Source organism: Pelodiscus sinensis, chromosome 20, assembly GCF_052426305.1.
Source record: "Pelodiscus sinensis isolate ZL-2025 chromosome 20, ASM5242630v1, whole genome shotgun sequence".
Taxonomy (NCBI): Eukaryota; Metazoa; Chordata; order Testudines; family Trionychidae; genus Pelodiscus; species Pelodiscus sinensis.
The window spans coordinates 6871847-6885532 of NC_143071.1; the positions used below are offsets into that span (position 1 = coordinate 6871847).

Sequence of the window (13686 nt, forward strand, 5' to 3'; positions counted from 1 at the left end):
CGCCCATTAAGTGGGGTAATTCCTCAGCGGACCAATGGAAGTCACCTCAGAGGCCTTCACCACAGGATTTGCTCTTTGCTCAGTCCTCCCCCTAAACTGACGTTGCTGAGCTGGTTGAACTAGCTTGTCTCCTCAGAGGAGGAGCCGGGCAGCCTCCTATGCGAGCTCTGAGCCTGTCTGCTTTCTAACCGATGTGCTTACCCACAAGATCCCTCTCACGCTCCCGCCCCTCCTTTTATTCAGCGTGTCTAGAAGAAAGACTGAGGCAGGTTCAATGAGATACGGCTAATGCCTCGCGAAGCGCAAATGTTTCAGCTGCGATACGGCCCCTGGCCACGCGGGTCTGAGGGTGGGTGAACCTGATAGAATAGCAGTCGGTCAAGAAGACCCATGACCCAGCGTAGCTCTATCTAGACTGGGAACGAGCGCTTGCTGGCTACAACCTGGCTAACGTGACCATACTAGGAGCATGGCTGCATACTTCTCATCCCTGTGTATCCATGGGGAAGGGCCGTTTCTTCAAAACCTGAGGAGGGGGGAAAATAACCTTAAACAAGAAAGAAAATCTGCTGAGTGGCTACCGTGCCAAAGGGGACACCGATTGCTCAAGTGCTTGAGGGTGTTTGGCTTACGCTCCCCCGCTCCACTTCAAAAAACTCTGGAAGGCTGCTGGTGTCCACTGTGACTGCACAGCCTGGTTTGTATTACTACTAATAATGATCATTAGGGCCCTTCCAAACTCACCATCCATTTTGGCCAATGTCATCGTTATAGGATTTTTAAAATTGTCCGTTTGAGGAGTTCAGCTCTTCCGATCTGAAACGTCATGGTGTTGTAGCTATAGGACTCCTGACCCCAAATAGGAATTGTGTGGCGCCTGAAAACATAGGGAGGTCGTGGTACTGCCACCCGCCTTTCTGCGCTGCTGCATGCAGCAGTGTTGCCTTCAGAGCTGGGCAGCTGGAGAGCAGCAGCTGCTGTCCAGAAGCCCAGCTCTGAAAGCAGAACTTCCGCCAGCAGCTGCACAGATGTAAGGATGGCCCGGTGTGATGTTACCACCCTTCCTTCTGCACTGGGCCCTCAGTCAGCAGCCACCACTCTCCTGCCTCCCAGCTCTGAAGGTAGCAGTGAAGAAAGAAGGAAGGCATACCATGGTATTGCCACGCTGACTTCTGTGATGCTACCGTAAGATTCTGCCTTCAGAGTTGGGCACCTGGCCAGCAGCTGCCACTTAGCTCTGAAGGAAGCACCAAAGCAAGGGTCCCAATACAAGCCCCCTAAAATAACCTCGTGCCCCCCTTGAAACTCCTTTTTGGGTCAAGATCCCCAATTTGGGAAACGCTGGTCTCCCTCGTGAAATCTGTTTAGTATGGTGCTCCTCAACTTTGGAAGCCCTGGAGGCCACAGTGATACAGCACATGCTGAGGGCTGCAACTTAAGTGTGCTTGTATATACTGGCAAAAATATATGCAAATAGCTTCTTTCACACTGACAGCCATGAATACAAAGATTAAGCCTCAAACGTGGCCAGGGTAAGCCAGTCAGCACCTCTCAGATTCTGCCCACAAGGCTAAGCAGCCAGCATTTCCCACAATGCCCTGGCACTCTCAGTACCTCCTCCCTCGGGGCTAGAAATGCCGACACCCTGTACCCATCTGTTCCAGCCAGCCCATCTGCTTGCGTCTTTCAATGCTCACCCCTCCTGGGAGACACCTTGCTGTTGTGGGGTGTGTTCCCAGTGGAGGCCATGTTCAAAAAATCCCACCCGTGGGCCATGTGTTGAGCCCCATGTAAACCCAAATCGCACCCACAGGCTGCGTGTTGAGTAGCCCTGGTTTAGTATAAAGAACAGCACACAACAAACCACATTTCACAGGAAGACACCAGATTTCATGGTCCGCAATGCGTTTTTCACGGCCGTGAATGTGGTAGGGCCCAAATGACAACAATTTGCACTGTGATAGGGCCTAGAAGCTCCAGTCAGGCCCAGACCCACACTGTGCAAGGCGCGGTACACAATGAACACAAAGATCGTCCCTAAGCCCAAAGACTTTACAATTTTAATCTCCTTTTGCCAAACCCATGCTTCTAAGGAAACCAGCTTCACCACCGTGAACCTACCTCTGTCCTCTCAACCAGAGATATTTAATGACAGCCTTGATTCTGCAGAAAAAAATTTCCAGTTTCCAGAAACAGATTTAGGATGGGCATATAACCCTACACACACACACACACACACACACACACACAACCCTACACACACACACACACACACACACACACACACACACAAAATCTCTAGTGCTCTACTTTCAATAATCTGAATGATATGTGGTCACAAAGCTATGAACAAATACATAGCATGCGTTTCTATCTATTTCTCCAGTTAATTTTACTGAAGATTTTGGCAGTAAAGAGCATGTAATCCATGAACTTTCTGTCTGAATGGATAAACAATGTGTTCTGGATATGTGTAATAATCACATTTCTAAGTGCTGAATATAAATATTTACTTTTAACGGAGTGGCACAATGAACATCAGAAAACACAGGTGGTATGTGCCAGAACAGATTTTTTTGGAAGGGAATTAGCTGATCAAGTACAAAAGATGTTAGAAAATGGAGAAACGGGTAGTTTGGAGAGTATTGACAGAAAAGGTCAGTGGTTTTATGCTTAAAAATGGACAGGAAGCCCTGCCCTAAACTTTAAATCTTCCTCGTGTTCAGATTTCAGCACCCTTCCCACACACGAGCCAAGAATTATTTTTCTAAACAGGTTCCCCTAACTTAGTTCCCAGCCTTGTATACGCCAACACACATGAAGTCTCTGGTTGCCATAGCTCCTAACTGTACCTTCTCGCCAATAGAGATGCAGGCTTTGGAGTCCAAATCTCTAGGTGGCCTGTGTAAGAGAAAGAAAAAATAAACAACATGCAGAAAGCATCAACCAGAGACCTGACACAGATAATATTCAATAGGCACTATGGCTTTCAGAGCCCCTACTCCAAAGGCTATTACTCTGTGTACATGCGACTCCCAGGGGCCAGGCCTACACTAGACCCAGAAGGTCAGCTTAAGGTACACAACTCGAGCTACGTAAAATACGTAGGTGGAGTCAACTTACCTTAAGCTGAGTTTGGCACTTTTTTCATAGAGGGAGGGTGTGAAATGCTCCCGTCAGCTTCCCTTGCTCCTCGTGACTGCAAGAAGTACCAGCACCGACCAGAGCGGCCCTCAGCATTCCATTTAGTGGGTCTTAACTAGACCTGCTAAATCGAATGCCAAAAGATCAATCTCCAGCGTGGAAAGTTGAGACATGGCCTCAGTAATGCTAATGGGAGTTCTGGGCATAAGTTCCCCCCATGCTGATGGGACAGCAGCCCCCAGCAGTATATGCAGCTGCATCACCCTGAGTAGCCAAGCTGGTTTCCTAGCCTTCCAGGGCAACTAGATGTTGCCAAAGTTCACAAAGTCAACTCCAAACGGTGTTGGGAAGAAAGTTGCTGAGTTGGAATTTCACAAGCTTGCATCCAATTCCAGCACTAAGGAATTCAAAGAGATTACTCCCTTTGACAGGCTGGGACTGGAACCAACTCCTAAGAAACACAAGAAAGGGAGAGAGATGCCAGACTACAGAACATATTAAAAAGAGGCAGAGAGGGAAAACACAAGCTCAGTTTCACTTCTGTCTCAGAAGTAGCATTGGGCCCCAAGTGAACCTGGGGCTAAAAGGGATTTGGACCCTATGCTATTCTTCAGGACTGTCTCTATTTACAGAGGGAAAATACTTTTCAAGAGGATATGGCTGATTTTTATTTGAACGCTGTTTTCTTCCTCCACTTCCCCTGATGAAGGAACATCCCCAAACCAAAATCAGACGAAAGCCTTAAGCCATAATGTAGCAAATTGTGGAACGCTTCTGAGCTGTGAGTATGTTTATACTGAAAGAAACACCTAGCAGCTGTGAGCATCAGAAGCTGTGTCAATTGACTTAGTCTCATGGAGCTCACACAGAGCACGTCTAGACTACAAGCCTCTTTTGAAAGAGATCATCTAGACAGTCACAAGAGTTTCGAAAAAGCGATCCGCTTTTTCAAAAAAGACAGCACAATCTAGATGCTCACTTTCAGACAATCTAGATGCTCACTTTCGAAAAAGCCTGGTTTGTGTTCAAGAACTCCTTTTTTCGAAAGAGCTCTTTCGAAAAAAGGCGTTCTTCCTGGTAAAAGTAGATTTACCAATTTCGACCCCCTCCCCCTGCTGTGTTATTTCAATTTAATTGCAAAAGAATGCGATGGCAGTCTAGATGCAGGTGAAGTTTTTTCGAAAAAACTCTGAAGTCTAGACACACCCATTCTGAGGCATAGACCAGTGATGGGAGACCTGTGCCCATCAGGGTTCTACGTGAGGCCCATGTTTACCACTGCTCCTGCGCTGGTTTGCTAGATTCCGCTGGTTTCCATCTACATCATTTTCTTCCTATCGGTATCGCTGACGTGACATGTGTGTAAAACAAGGGCACTTGAAGCGAGGTGTGGACTGATTGCACACAACACTGACTGCGAGAGCCGGGCACTCCCCCTGCATCCAATCACAGCGCTGCTACAGTTCATTCGGCACACTCTGCAAATTCTAGATACACCAGCTCAGTGAGACGGTCTTCTGACAATCTTGCGGCCCACTGAGATGAAGAGGGGGCCATTCATGGAGCCCACCCACTAGCCTACGCTGCCCGTTGCTGATGTAGACATTGCTGCTTGGACTGGAGACTTGGTTCTGAGATCCACTCCCTTTCTGGTTTCAGGGCCTGGGATCTGGCCCAGGTGGGAATCGTTTATACCGTGAATTTTAGCCTTACAGAACAAGCCCTGGCATCTTGAATCAAATGACTCAGGCGCTGAGACTTGCTGCATCAAGGGGATTTTTTTGGCATGTAGATACACTCTGCGTACCCTGAAGCGCAAGGATTAATAGCCCTGCTAACTGCTTAGTTAACCTTTTTACTTGGAGTCGGGTAATAACATCTCATTACCCGTTTGACATCTTTATTTAGTGTTCACATCCAACGTGGCACAGAGTAGCCATCCACGAATGCCAAGACCCCACACAGATCAGTTAGCATGATCCCACTTCCCCTAAAATGACTCTTAAGCCAAGCTAAATCTCCCATCGGCTCTGCTAAGGGAAACGGGCTCTGTCTATGGCAGCGAGAATACAAATCAAGGCAGCTGAACAGGGAATCCCAGCTCTGATTCCTCCACAATCTCTGCAATAAAAGCTACCCCATCCAATTTACAAAGAACCTGAAGCTGTGTTCATTTATTTTAACTATTCCTGGGAAGGATGAGTGCAAGATAAGGGGGAAGGTGTATCTGTCCAAAGGCAGATTTCTCTTCTCTGGTGCTGCTAAAACCACTGCTAACACCCTGTGAAATGTCAGGCTTTCTGCTTCTTCGTAAGCTTTCAGGCCCCAAGTAGAATTGCCCTGGCAAATCAAGGCCTTCATGGTCTCTCCATACATTTGTGGCCTACGTGATGTGCTTATTGGCTGAGCAGGCTGCTCCCCATATCCTATAGGAGCAATGCTATGGCCATTCATTTTTATCAGGGAGCTGAATTAAACACTGAAAACAGCCCCTGGCTTTTCGTCAACTAATTTGTTTCTGGAATCTCATCAGTGTCGTGAAATTATTCCCATCCAAGGGCACACAGTACATAGCCACAGTATCGGATGTCTACTGATTTGACTGGGCTTTATGTCTACACTAGGAAAGGTTTGCCGCTAGAGCTATGCCCGTACAGAGGTAAACAAGCAAACCTCTTTTAGTGCAGATGCAGCTTTTGTCATAACAAGAGAACTTGCGCTGATCTATCTTATGGCAGTCCTCTAAACCAAATCCGCCACACATCTCTCTCTAAAGAGCATTATTATGCCAGCAAACGTATCTAGGAAAAATTACACAAGGGAGAGTTCCAGGTATATTGTAGCAGGAACTGTTACAAGCCTGTAGAATTCATAACCCAGGGCTTTCACCTCCCGTGCAGCCAGCTGTTACCCAAACATCTGCCTCTCTGACTTGTCAAAAATCAGCCCCCATGCAAACAGACACCCACGTCGCACAGAATGGTGAGTGCTGCTGCTTTATAAATCAACATTCACTTTTTCAGGGAGGCTGATAAAAGCAAAGCAAACCTTAGGTGCTATAGGCTTACCCTGTGCAGCAAATGGCACCCCAATACTTGGATCTCTTTTCTGAGGCCTTGTCTACACTGGCACGTTTTGTTGCCAAAAACTGCCTTTTGGCGACAACACAGTGAGACCGTTTACGCTGCGATGTGATCTTTGTCCGAAAAAAAACGAAAAGTTTTGATAAAAAAAAATGTCCACCCCTGTGAAAAACATTTGTTTTTTTCCCTCCCTTTACTGTTGACAAAGAGCCAGGGTGGACTCTGCTGTTTGTTTTGTCAAGAGAACTGGCTTTCACCAGTATCCCACAATTCCTGACCTTATGGCTATGTCTATAATGCTAACTTTTGTCAGCAGAGAGTATGCTAATGAAGAACTCATTAGCATTTGTCACACTGTCATTAGCATATTCTCTGCCCGAGGGTTTTTGCGCAAGCACAAGAAGTGTAGTCAGATCCGTTTGGTGCAAAAACTCCCTTTTGCGCAAGATCCTTATGCCTCAAAAAAGAAGGTATACAGATCTAGCGCAAAAGGGAGTATTTGCACAAAACAGATCAGTCTACACTGCTTGTTTTTGAGCAAAAACCTCTTATACAAAAAGTCTCGGGCAAAGAATATGCTAATGACAGCACAACAAATGCTAATGAGTGTTTCATTAGCATAATTTCTGCCGGTAAAAGACAGCAGTGCAGACATAGCCTATGACTCTGCTCAGTGTTTTGTGATCTCTGCTGCTCTGCAGGCCTGCACTCTTCCCCTATCAAAGTTCTGGAAATTATCTGACAGCTGAGAGAGCTGCTCCATTTGGGGAACAAACAAAGAGCAAATCATTGGATTGCTCCTGTTCTGCCCTGCTAGGAACATAGCAACAGGCAGACTGCTTCTGCAGGCGGAGTTCTGGAGAAACTGCTGTGCTGCTTTGTCATTCCTCAGCACAGAGAGCTCACAGAGCTACAAGAGAATCCCAAGAAGCACAGGGATCAGTTCTGCCTTCTCACAACACTGCGGGATGCTTACCCACATTGCTTTGCTCTATCTGTCAACAGAGTGCTAGCAATGTGGCCATGAAATGTCAACAATGGGAGGCAGAAAAAACGGTTTGACCGGTTTTCAGTTTTGGCAACTTTTGCATGTTGACAGCACTTTTGTTGCCAAACCTTCCCAATGTGTGGCCATAGCCCTAGTGTCTTAATCTGGGGGGGTTATTTTAAAAGCTTGTTCGCTGGCCTTATTACACAGATCAGAAAGGGGCCTTCCAAATCTGTGAACTCATTCACACAAAAGAAGTGACACCGTCATCTAAAACATGGCTCTTTTGTGTTTTCCTTTGTACTGAGACATGGGGCAAAGCAGCACCCAAAAGATTAATGAGGGCGGTGGGGAGTTTATACTCCCTTTGTGTTTTGAGACTTACGTAGAGCTTGTCTGTGGTTGTTCGAATGCTTCTTTAGGAATTTTCAGCCCAGGATTTCTCTTCTTGCCTGTGAAACATGAAAGAGGCAGAAGCAATTAGATTTTTTTCGGGGGAGAGAAACAGAGATGGGGGAGAGAAACAGAGTGGGGAAACCCTCAGTGGTTACAATTCATAAAACAAGGGTTGTATACAGTGGTTGATCTTATTTAACAGAAACACCAGTTTGGTCTGGTGGTGCCGATTCACGACAGAGTTCAAAACAAAGTTCCTTTCTTCAGTAGGTACTGATCAGGATGGCAGTTCTAGCTTCCACATTGGTACAGCAGGTAGGTGACAGACAGCTCACGCAAAGGAAGCCATTGTAAAAGTGCAGAAGGAAAAATAATTTCGCCTTTTTAATCCATTTTTACACTGGCTCGTATGTTTCCTGAATGGATTCCATTCAGATTGAAATAGAGATGTGAATGGTTAACCAATAGCCATCATCCTTACGGAGCAAAGCTTACTGGTTATGGTTAACCAGCAGCCCAGCCTGGCTGGATCAACCCCTCCCCTGGCGGAGGGGGTTGGGCCCACCAAGCCACACTGCAGGCAGGAACGGGAGCTGCTCCAGCCCTACTTCTGTGCTGCTGTCAGAGATGAACAGCTGGAGAGCGGCAGCTGTTTGCCGAACACCCAGCTCTGAAGGCAGCATGGGGGAGGTGCTATTTAAGCGATTAACCAGTTAACTGATTAAACAGGATTTTACATCCCTCGATTGAAACCAGTTCCAGTAAACCAGGTATCAATCCCTGTTTGGCCATCCTGGGCAAGAAGCGATAGAAACTTTTTAAACAGAGTATGACAACACGGGGCCAGAGTCTGATCTTATTGGCCCAAGTCCTTGAAGACCCATTTAGAGGTCTTCGGCACCTAAATACCTTTGAGGAGCGGAGCCATTTACACTTGTGCCAACCAGGATTAAGTCCACTGATGTCAATGTGGCACACGTGTGTCAGATCAGCACACGAGAGCAGAATTAGGCTCCAAAGACAGAGCAGTATTTGTTCACACAAACTAGCTGAACCTGTCTCAAAGTGAGTTAACATGACAAGGACGACAACCAAGTTTCAATGCAGCTCCCACAATCTTGAGGCACTAGAGTCAGAGGGTTGCACACCAGAGAGTGAAAGAGTCAGGTGGTCTAGGGAAATATGAGACCCTTATTATGGCTAACCATACAGGCATATTTCAGAGCGAGATTCAGACCCAGGGACAAAATAACCTGAGAACATAAGTCATGTCACCAACCCCAAAGATAAACATACAGATGCAGTTTGTGTGTATTACAAAATGCCTGGTCCCAAAAAAGCACAAACACTTAACTTAGATTTTTTTTAACCCAACAATTTACATCAATTACGGTCTTTCTTCCAGCCTCTGTTCACGACACTCTCAACCTTTTACAAATGCATGTTTCAGTTTATTTTTCTATAGCACACTCTGCCATCATGCTCAGACACGCAGGCCTATAAATATCTGCGCATTCCAGGGCTGCAGGGGCCACTGGGGTAAGTAAGACACATGCCCACAAAACTGAACATGACCCTTTGAAAGCAACGAGACAATTTATAACTGTAGATTTTTTTTCCTCAGTTCAAAAACACAAGATCAAGCTTGTTCGGTTTGCCAGAGGCCATTCCAGCATGTTGCAGATGACTGCAATGCAACATCATGGAAAAACAATTATTTAGAAACTATTGCACATATCTTCATCATCATCATCAAGAACCATGGGCTTAATGCCCGTTAGTGTCCAAAGCATCCCTCAATATTTCCTTCCGTCTTTCCCTCTCCAATGTGGAGTGGCTTAGTTTCTGTAGACTAGCTCTGCACCAATCATCTACCCATTCTCTGTGGAGTCTGCCTCTCCTATTCGGACCGTCCATTATGCCGAATACCAGGGTCTTAATTTTTCGCTCGTCGTTCATTCTGCAGAGATTCCCAAATAGTTGTAACTTTCATTGCATAACCTTCTGCAGGAGGTTCTCTTTCTGCTGTATCTTCCTATATAATTCCTCGTTGGTGACCTTATGCACCCATCCTACTCTCAGGATCTTTCTATAACAATGCCTCTCGACCGCCAATATCCTTCTCTTCGAGTCTTTCGTTATCACCCATGTCTCACATTCGTACAACATGCTGCTAAATACACACGTTTTCAAGACGCTTGGCTTCATTCCTAAGCTAATGGCTTTACTTTTCCAGATCTTAACCATCGCCTTCAAACTCACTCTTGCTTTTGCTATTCTAGTAACTATTTCCTTCTTACAGTCTAGAGCATACGTCATGTTGCTCCCCAAATACGTGAACTTCTCTACGTTTTCTAGTTCGATCCCATCTACACAGATCTTCCTTCCTATTTCCATATACCATTATCTTCATTTATCATAATCAATCCATACCACTTCCCTTCCTCATTTAGCACCTGCACCGTTCTCGCTAACTTCTCTTTTATTTAGAAACTATTGCACATATCTTGCTTTATATTAATTAATTATTATTATTAAGACCAATACAAGTTCAACCTCTCTAATCCGGGTCTCTCTGGTCCGACAACATCCACGATCCAGCAGCACCAGGGTGCCCCGGCAGCTGGGGCTGGCAGGAAATCTGGCAACAGGGAGGCCAACAGCCGGGAGCCTGGCCTGGCCTGGCCAGCTGGGGTCAGGAGCAAAGATGAGCCAGTGGCAGGGTAGCCGGCACCCTGGATCCTGGCCTGGGCTGGGAGTAAAGTCGACAGCCAGGAGGGGAGCCCAGGACCTGCAGCAGAGGGGCCAGCATTAACTTCCACTGGTCTGGCAAAGTCACTGGATTGGGACCGGTGAGGTCCCGAGGGTGCTGGACCAGGGAGGTCCAACCAGTACTACAAACTTGCATTTGCTGGCATGTTCTCAGCTCCACAGAGCTTTCAGTCTAAACATAAAAGGCCAAACAGATGACAAGACCTAGTAGATCAGCTTAAGAGAAGAAGACTATTGAAAATGACGACAAATAGTTTTCAAAAATTTCCCACGAGACATTGGCTGGTCTATAAGGAAGACAGAAAATGGTAAATGCAGACACTTCTGTAATTAAAGGCTCAACATACCCCTGGTCATTACAGCTCTGGTCTTATTACTATTCTGAGTTGTATTATAAATTAGAGTCCTACCAAATTCATGGCCATGAAAAATGCATCATGGACCATGAAATCTGGTCTTTCGTATGCTTTTACCCTATACTTCACACATGTCACAGAGGAGACAGCATTTCTCAAATTGAAAGTCCTATCCCAAAAGGGAGTTTGGCCGGGGGGGAGGAGAGGTTGCAAGGTTATTGTGGTGGGGGGGCATTGTGGTATTGCCACCCTGACATCTGCACTGCCTTCAGAGCAAAACAGCTGGACAGCAGCAGCTGATGGCCAGGCGCCCAGCTCTGAAGGCAGCACCACGCCAGCAGCAGTGCATAAGTAAGGGTAGCAGTACTGCAGCACCCCTATAATAACCTGGTTGCCTCCCCACAACTCCTTTTTGGGTCAGGATCCTTATGAACACAACACTGTGAAACTTCAAATTGAAAGAGCATATAATTAAGTAACTATGCAACTGCTGAAAATTTCACCGGTTACATGGTTACACTTATGGCGGCAGGAAGCTTCCACCTTCCCCTCCCCCCTCCATGCACTGCTGCCTCTAATACAGAGGCAGCAGAGCAGGCCGGCAGGTGGCTCCCTGGGAGCTGGCTTTTAAGCCGACTCCCCATATGTACCAGAAGCCTGCATGTAACCAGGAACGATAACCATATACACAGCTACACTTTCATATCCCCCACAGAAGTTTCCTTCCTCAGAAAATTCCAAGCCTGACAGTCCAGCAAGCTCAGTGTCCAAGAAGCCCTGTCTCTACTTCCTCTTAGATTCACCCCCACAATTCCTGTTCCTGGCTCTCTGATGCAGCCTGCAATCTATAGCCTAGCCCGAGCTTGGAAAACCACCCTGAGTACTCCCATGTGGCTTCATATCTGGAGCTTGGTGCACCCACTGGTTTTTGACGGGGTCTGTGACTGTCTTTGGAATCAAGCTTCCTTGTCCCCCACCATCAGCACTTTTCACTGTAATAATATTACCAGACAGTCCTTGCCCCAAAGAGCTTCCAATCTAATCAGAGACAACAGACACTGGGCGTCAGAATCCTAACTCGCCCTCCCTGTTACAGATGGGGAACTCAGATGAGGTGATCTTCCTATAGCACAGTGAGTAATTGGACCTAGTGCTGCACAGTCCCTTCTCAGCCACTTAATCACGAGACCATCTGTCCTCTTCTGGTTTGCTATTTCATCTTCATCGTCTAGCTCAGTATTTCTCTTAATACCAGGGGCCGGCTTCATGCCTTCCTCAACTATGGCAGGGAGAAAGACATTGGTTCACAGACCAGTCATCAAGAAACACCTTCTATCGCCTCCTCTGCTGCTGCTAAAACACTCACAAATGGTCTACTTAAAAGCGAAAGCAAGCACGGATCTTTATCAATTTTTGTTTCATTTCCTGAATTGATCTACTTGTCGAATCACACATGCTGGTACCAATATCTCAGCACAGCCTCTTTCAGGCAGGTCTGAGAGGATGGAAATGAACCCAATGGAAACGAACCCAATTTGAGCCTGCACCATAACAGACTGTGCAGAATTTAATCTTATCTTGGGCCACACGTGGTGTCACAGAAAGAACAAAGTAGCAAAATACCAAACCCAAATAAATATCAAGAGCCTTTCCGCCTTTCTGCTGAAATATATTCTGCATGTTTTGAGTTTATTTTCCTTATCTTCCTTAGGAGAATACAATATTTTGAAACGCTGCCATTTTTTTTGAAGCACAATCTGTTCACTTAAAGATGCCAAAACATGGACTTCGTTTAACGTTAAAGATCAAAGCATCAACAATGATCAAAAGAAAATATGGATCCCGCGATGGCCCTGGGAGAGGTGGATGGAATTAAACCAGCAGGTATCCTCTCTCATTGCACCCTCAAACTGCCCACTAAATCAGCATGTTCAACACCACCACCACAATACCTCACGCACCACGTTTCATCTCATGGGTATTTATAATGAAAGTTCCTGGCTGTAATCCGGCAATTTTATGCCTCTCTGCCAGATTAGACCAAGTTTCTTTTGTTACAACATGCAAAGTTGCTTGCTTGCTGCAACAGGGTACGTAGAGGACAACATGAGCAATCTGCCTCCCAGCATTTGGAAACTCTCATTTGAATCAGACGACGTTTCATCCTGACGCACCCAGGAGTCATTATTTTTACACTGATACAAAGTGTAAGGTTTGATCTACCACGATAGCGATCACCAAACAAGATGGTCCAACAAGGCAGGGGGAGACCAGATCGCACAGGGATTGCAAACAAGGAGTCTCGCCAATGCCCAGAGGAGCCAATGGAAAGCCATCCACTGATTTTTGTTACAGTAGCATCAAGGGCCCTCAGCTAATATTGGCCTGGGCGCTGTACAGACACATAGCAAGACAGTCCCTGCCAAAAGAGCTTATAATCTAAACATACCAAGGGTGAGAAGGAAAATAGAAGGATGAAGTGAGTATTTTCAATAAGGACAAATGCAAAGTACTCCGCTTAGGGAGGAACAGTCACACACATGCAGAATGGGAAGTGACTGTCTAGGAAGGAGCACTGCAGAAAGAGATCTAGGGGTCATACTGGACCACAAGATAAATATGAGTCCACTGTGACACTGCTGCAAAAAAAGCAAACATGATGTATTAACAGGAGTGTTGTGTAGGGATGTCACAGTGTAGTCAATTAACCAATAAGCAACAGAGTATAGGTTAATGCTATAAGCTACATGCAAATATATGTAAATAGCTTTTCACACAATGCCCAGGTACTCCTGGCACTTTCTCCCTGAGGGCTAGAAATGCCAACACCCTGTACCCATCTGATCCAGCCAGCCCCTCCGCTTGTGTCTTCCAATGCTCACCCTGCCTGGGAGACACCTCGCTGTTGTGGGGTATGTTTCCAGTGGAAGCCATGTTCAAAGGATCC

The 13686-nt window shown here is 46.2% G+C and overlaps 1 protein-coding gene across 1 annotated transcript in view; it reads right to left on the reverse strand.

Moving 5' to 3' along the window:
• Window positions 1-13686, reverse strand: part of MAP2K6 (mitogen-activated protein kinase kinase 6) — a 102750-nt gene that overhangs the window by 37233 nt on the left and 51831 nt on the right. Inside the window, exons 2-3 of the mRNA XM_006129156.5 lie at window positions 7601-7667; window positions 2853-2901 (exon numbers count right to left, since the gene is read on the reverse strand). Coding sequence (XP_006129218.1) covers window positions 2853-2901; window positions 7601-7667 — 116 coding nt within the window. The remainder of the gene's footprint in view (window positions 1-2852; window positions 2902-7600; window positions 7668-13686) is intronic.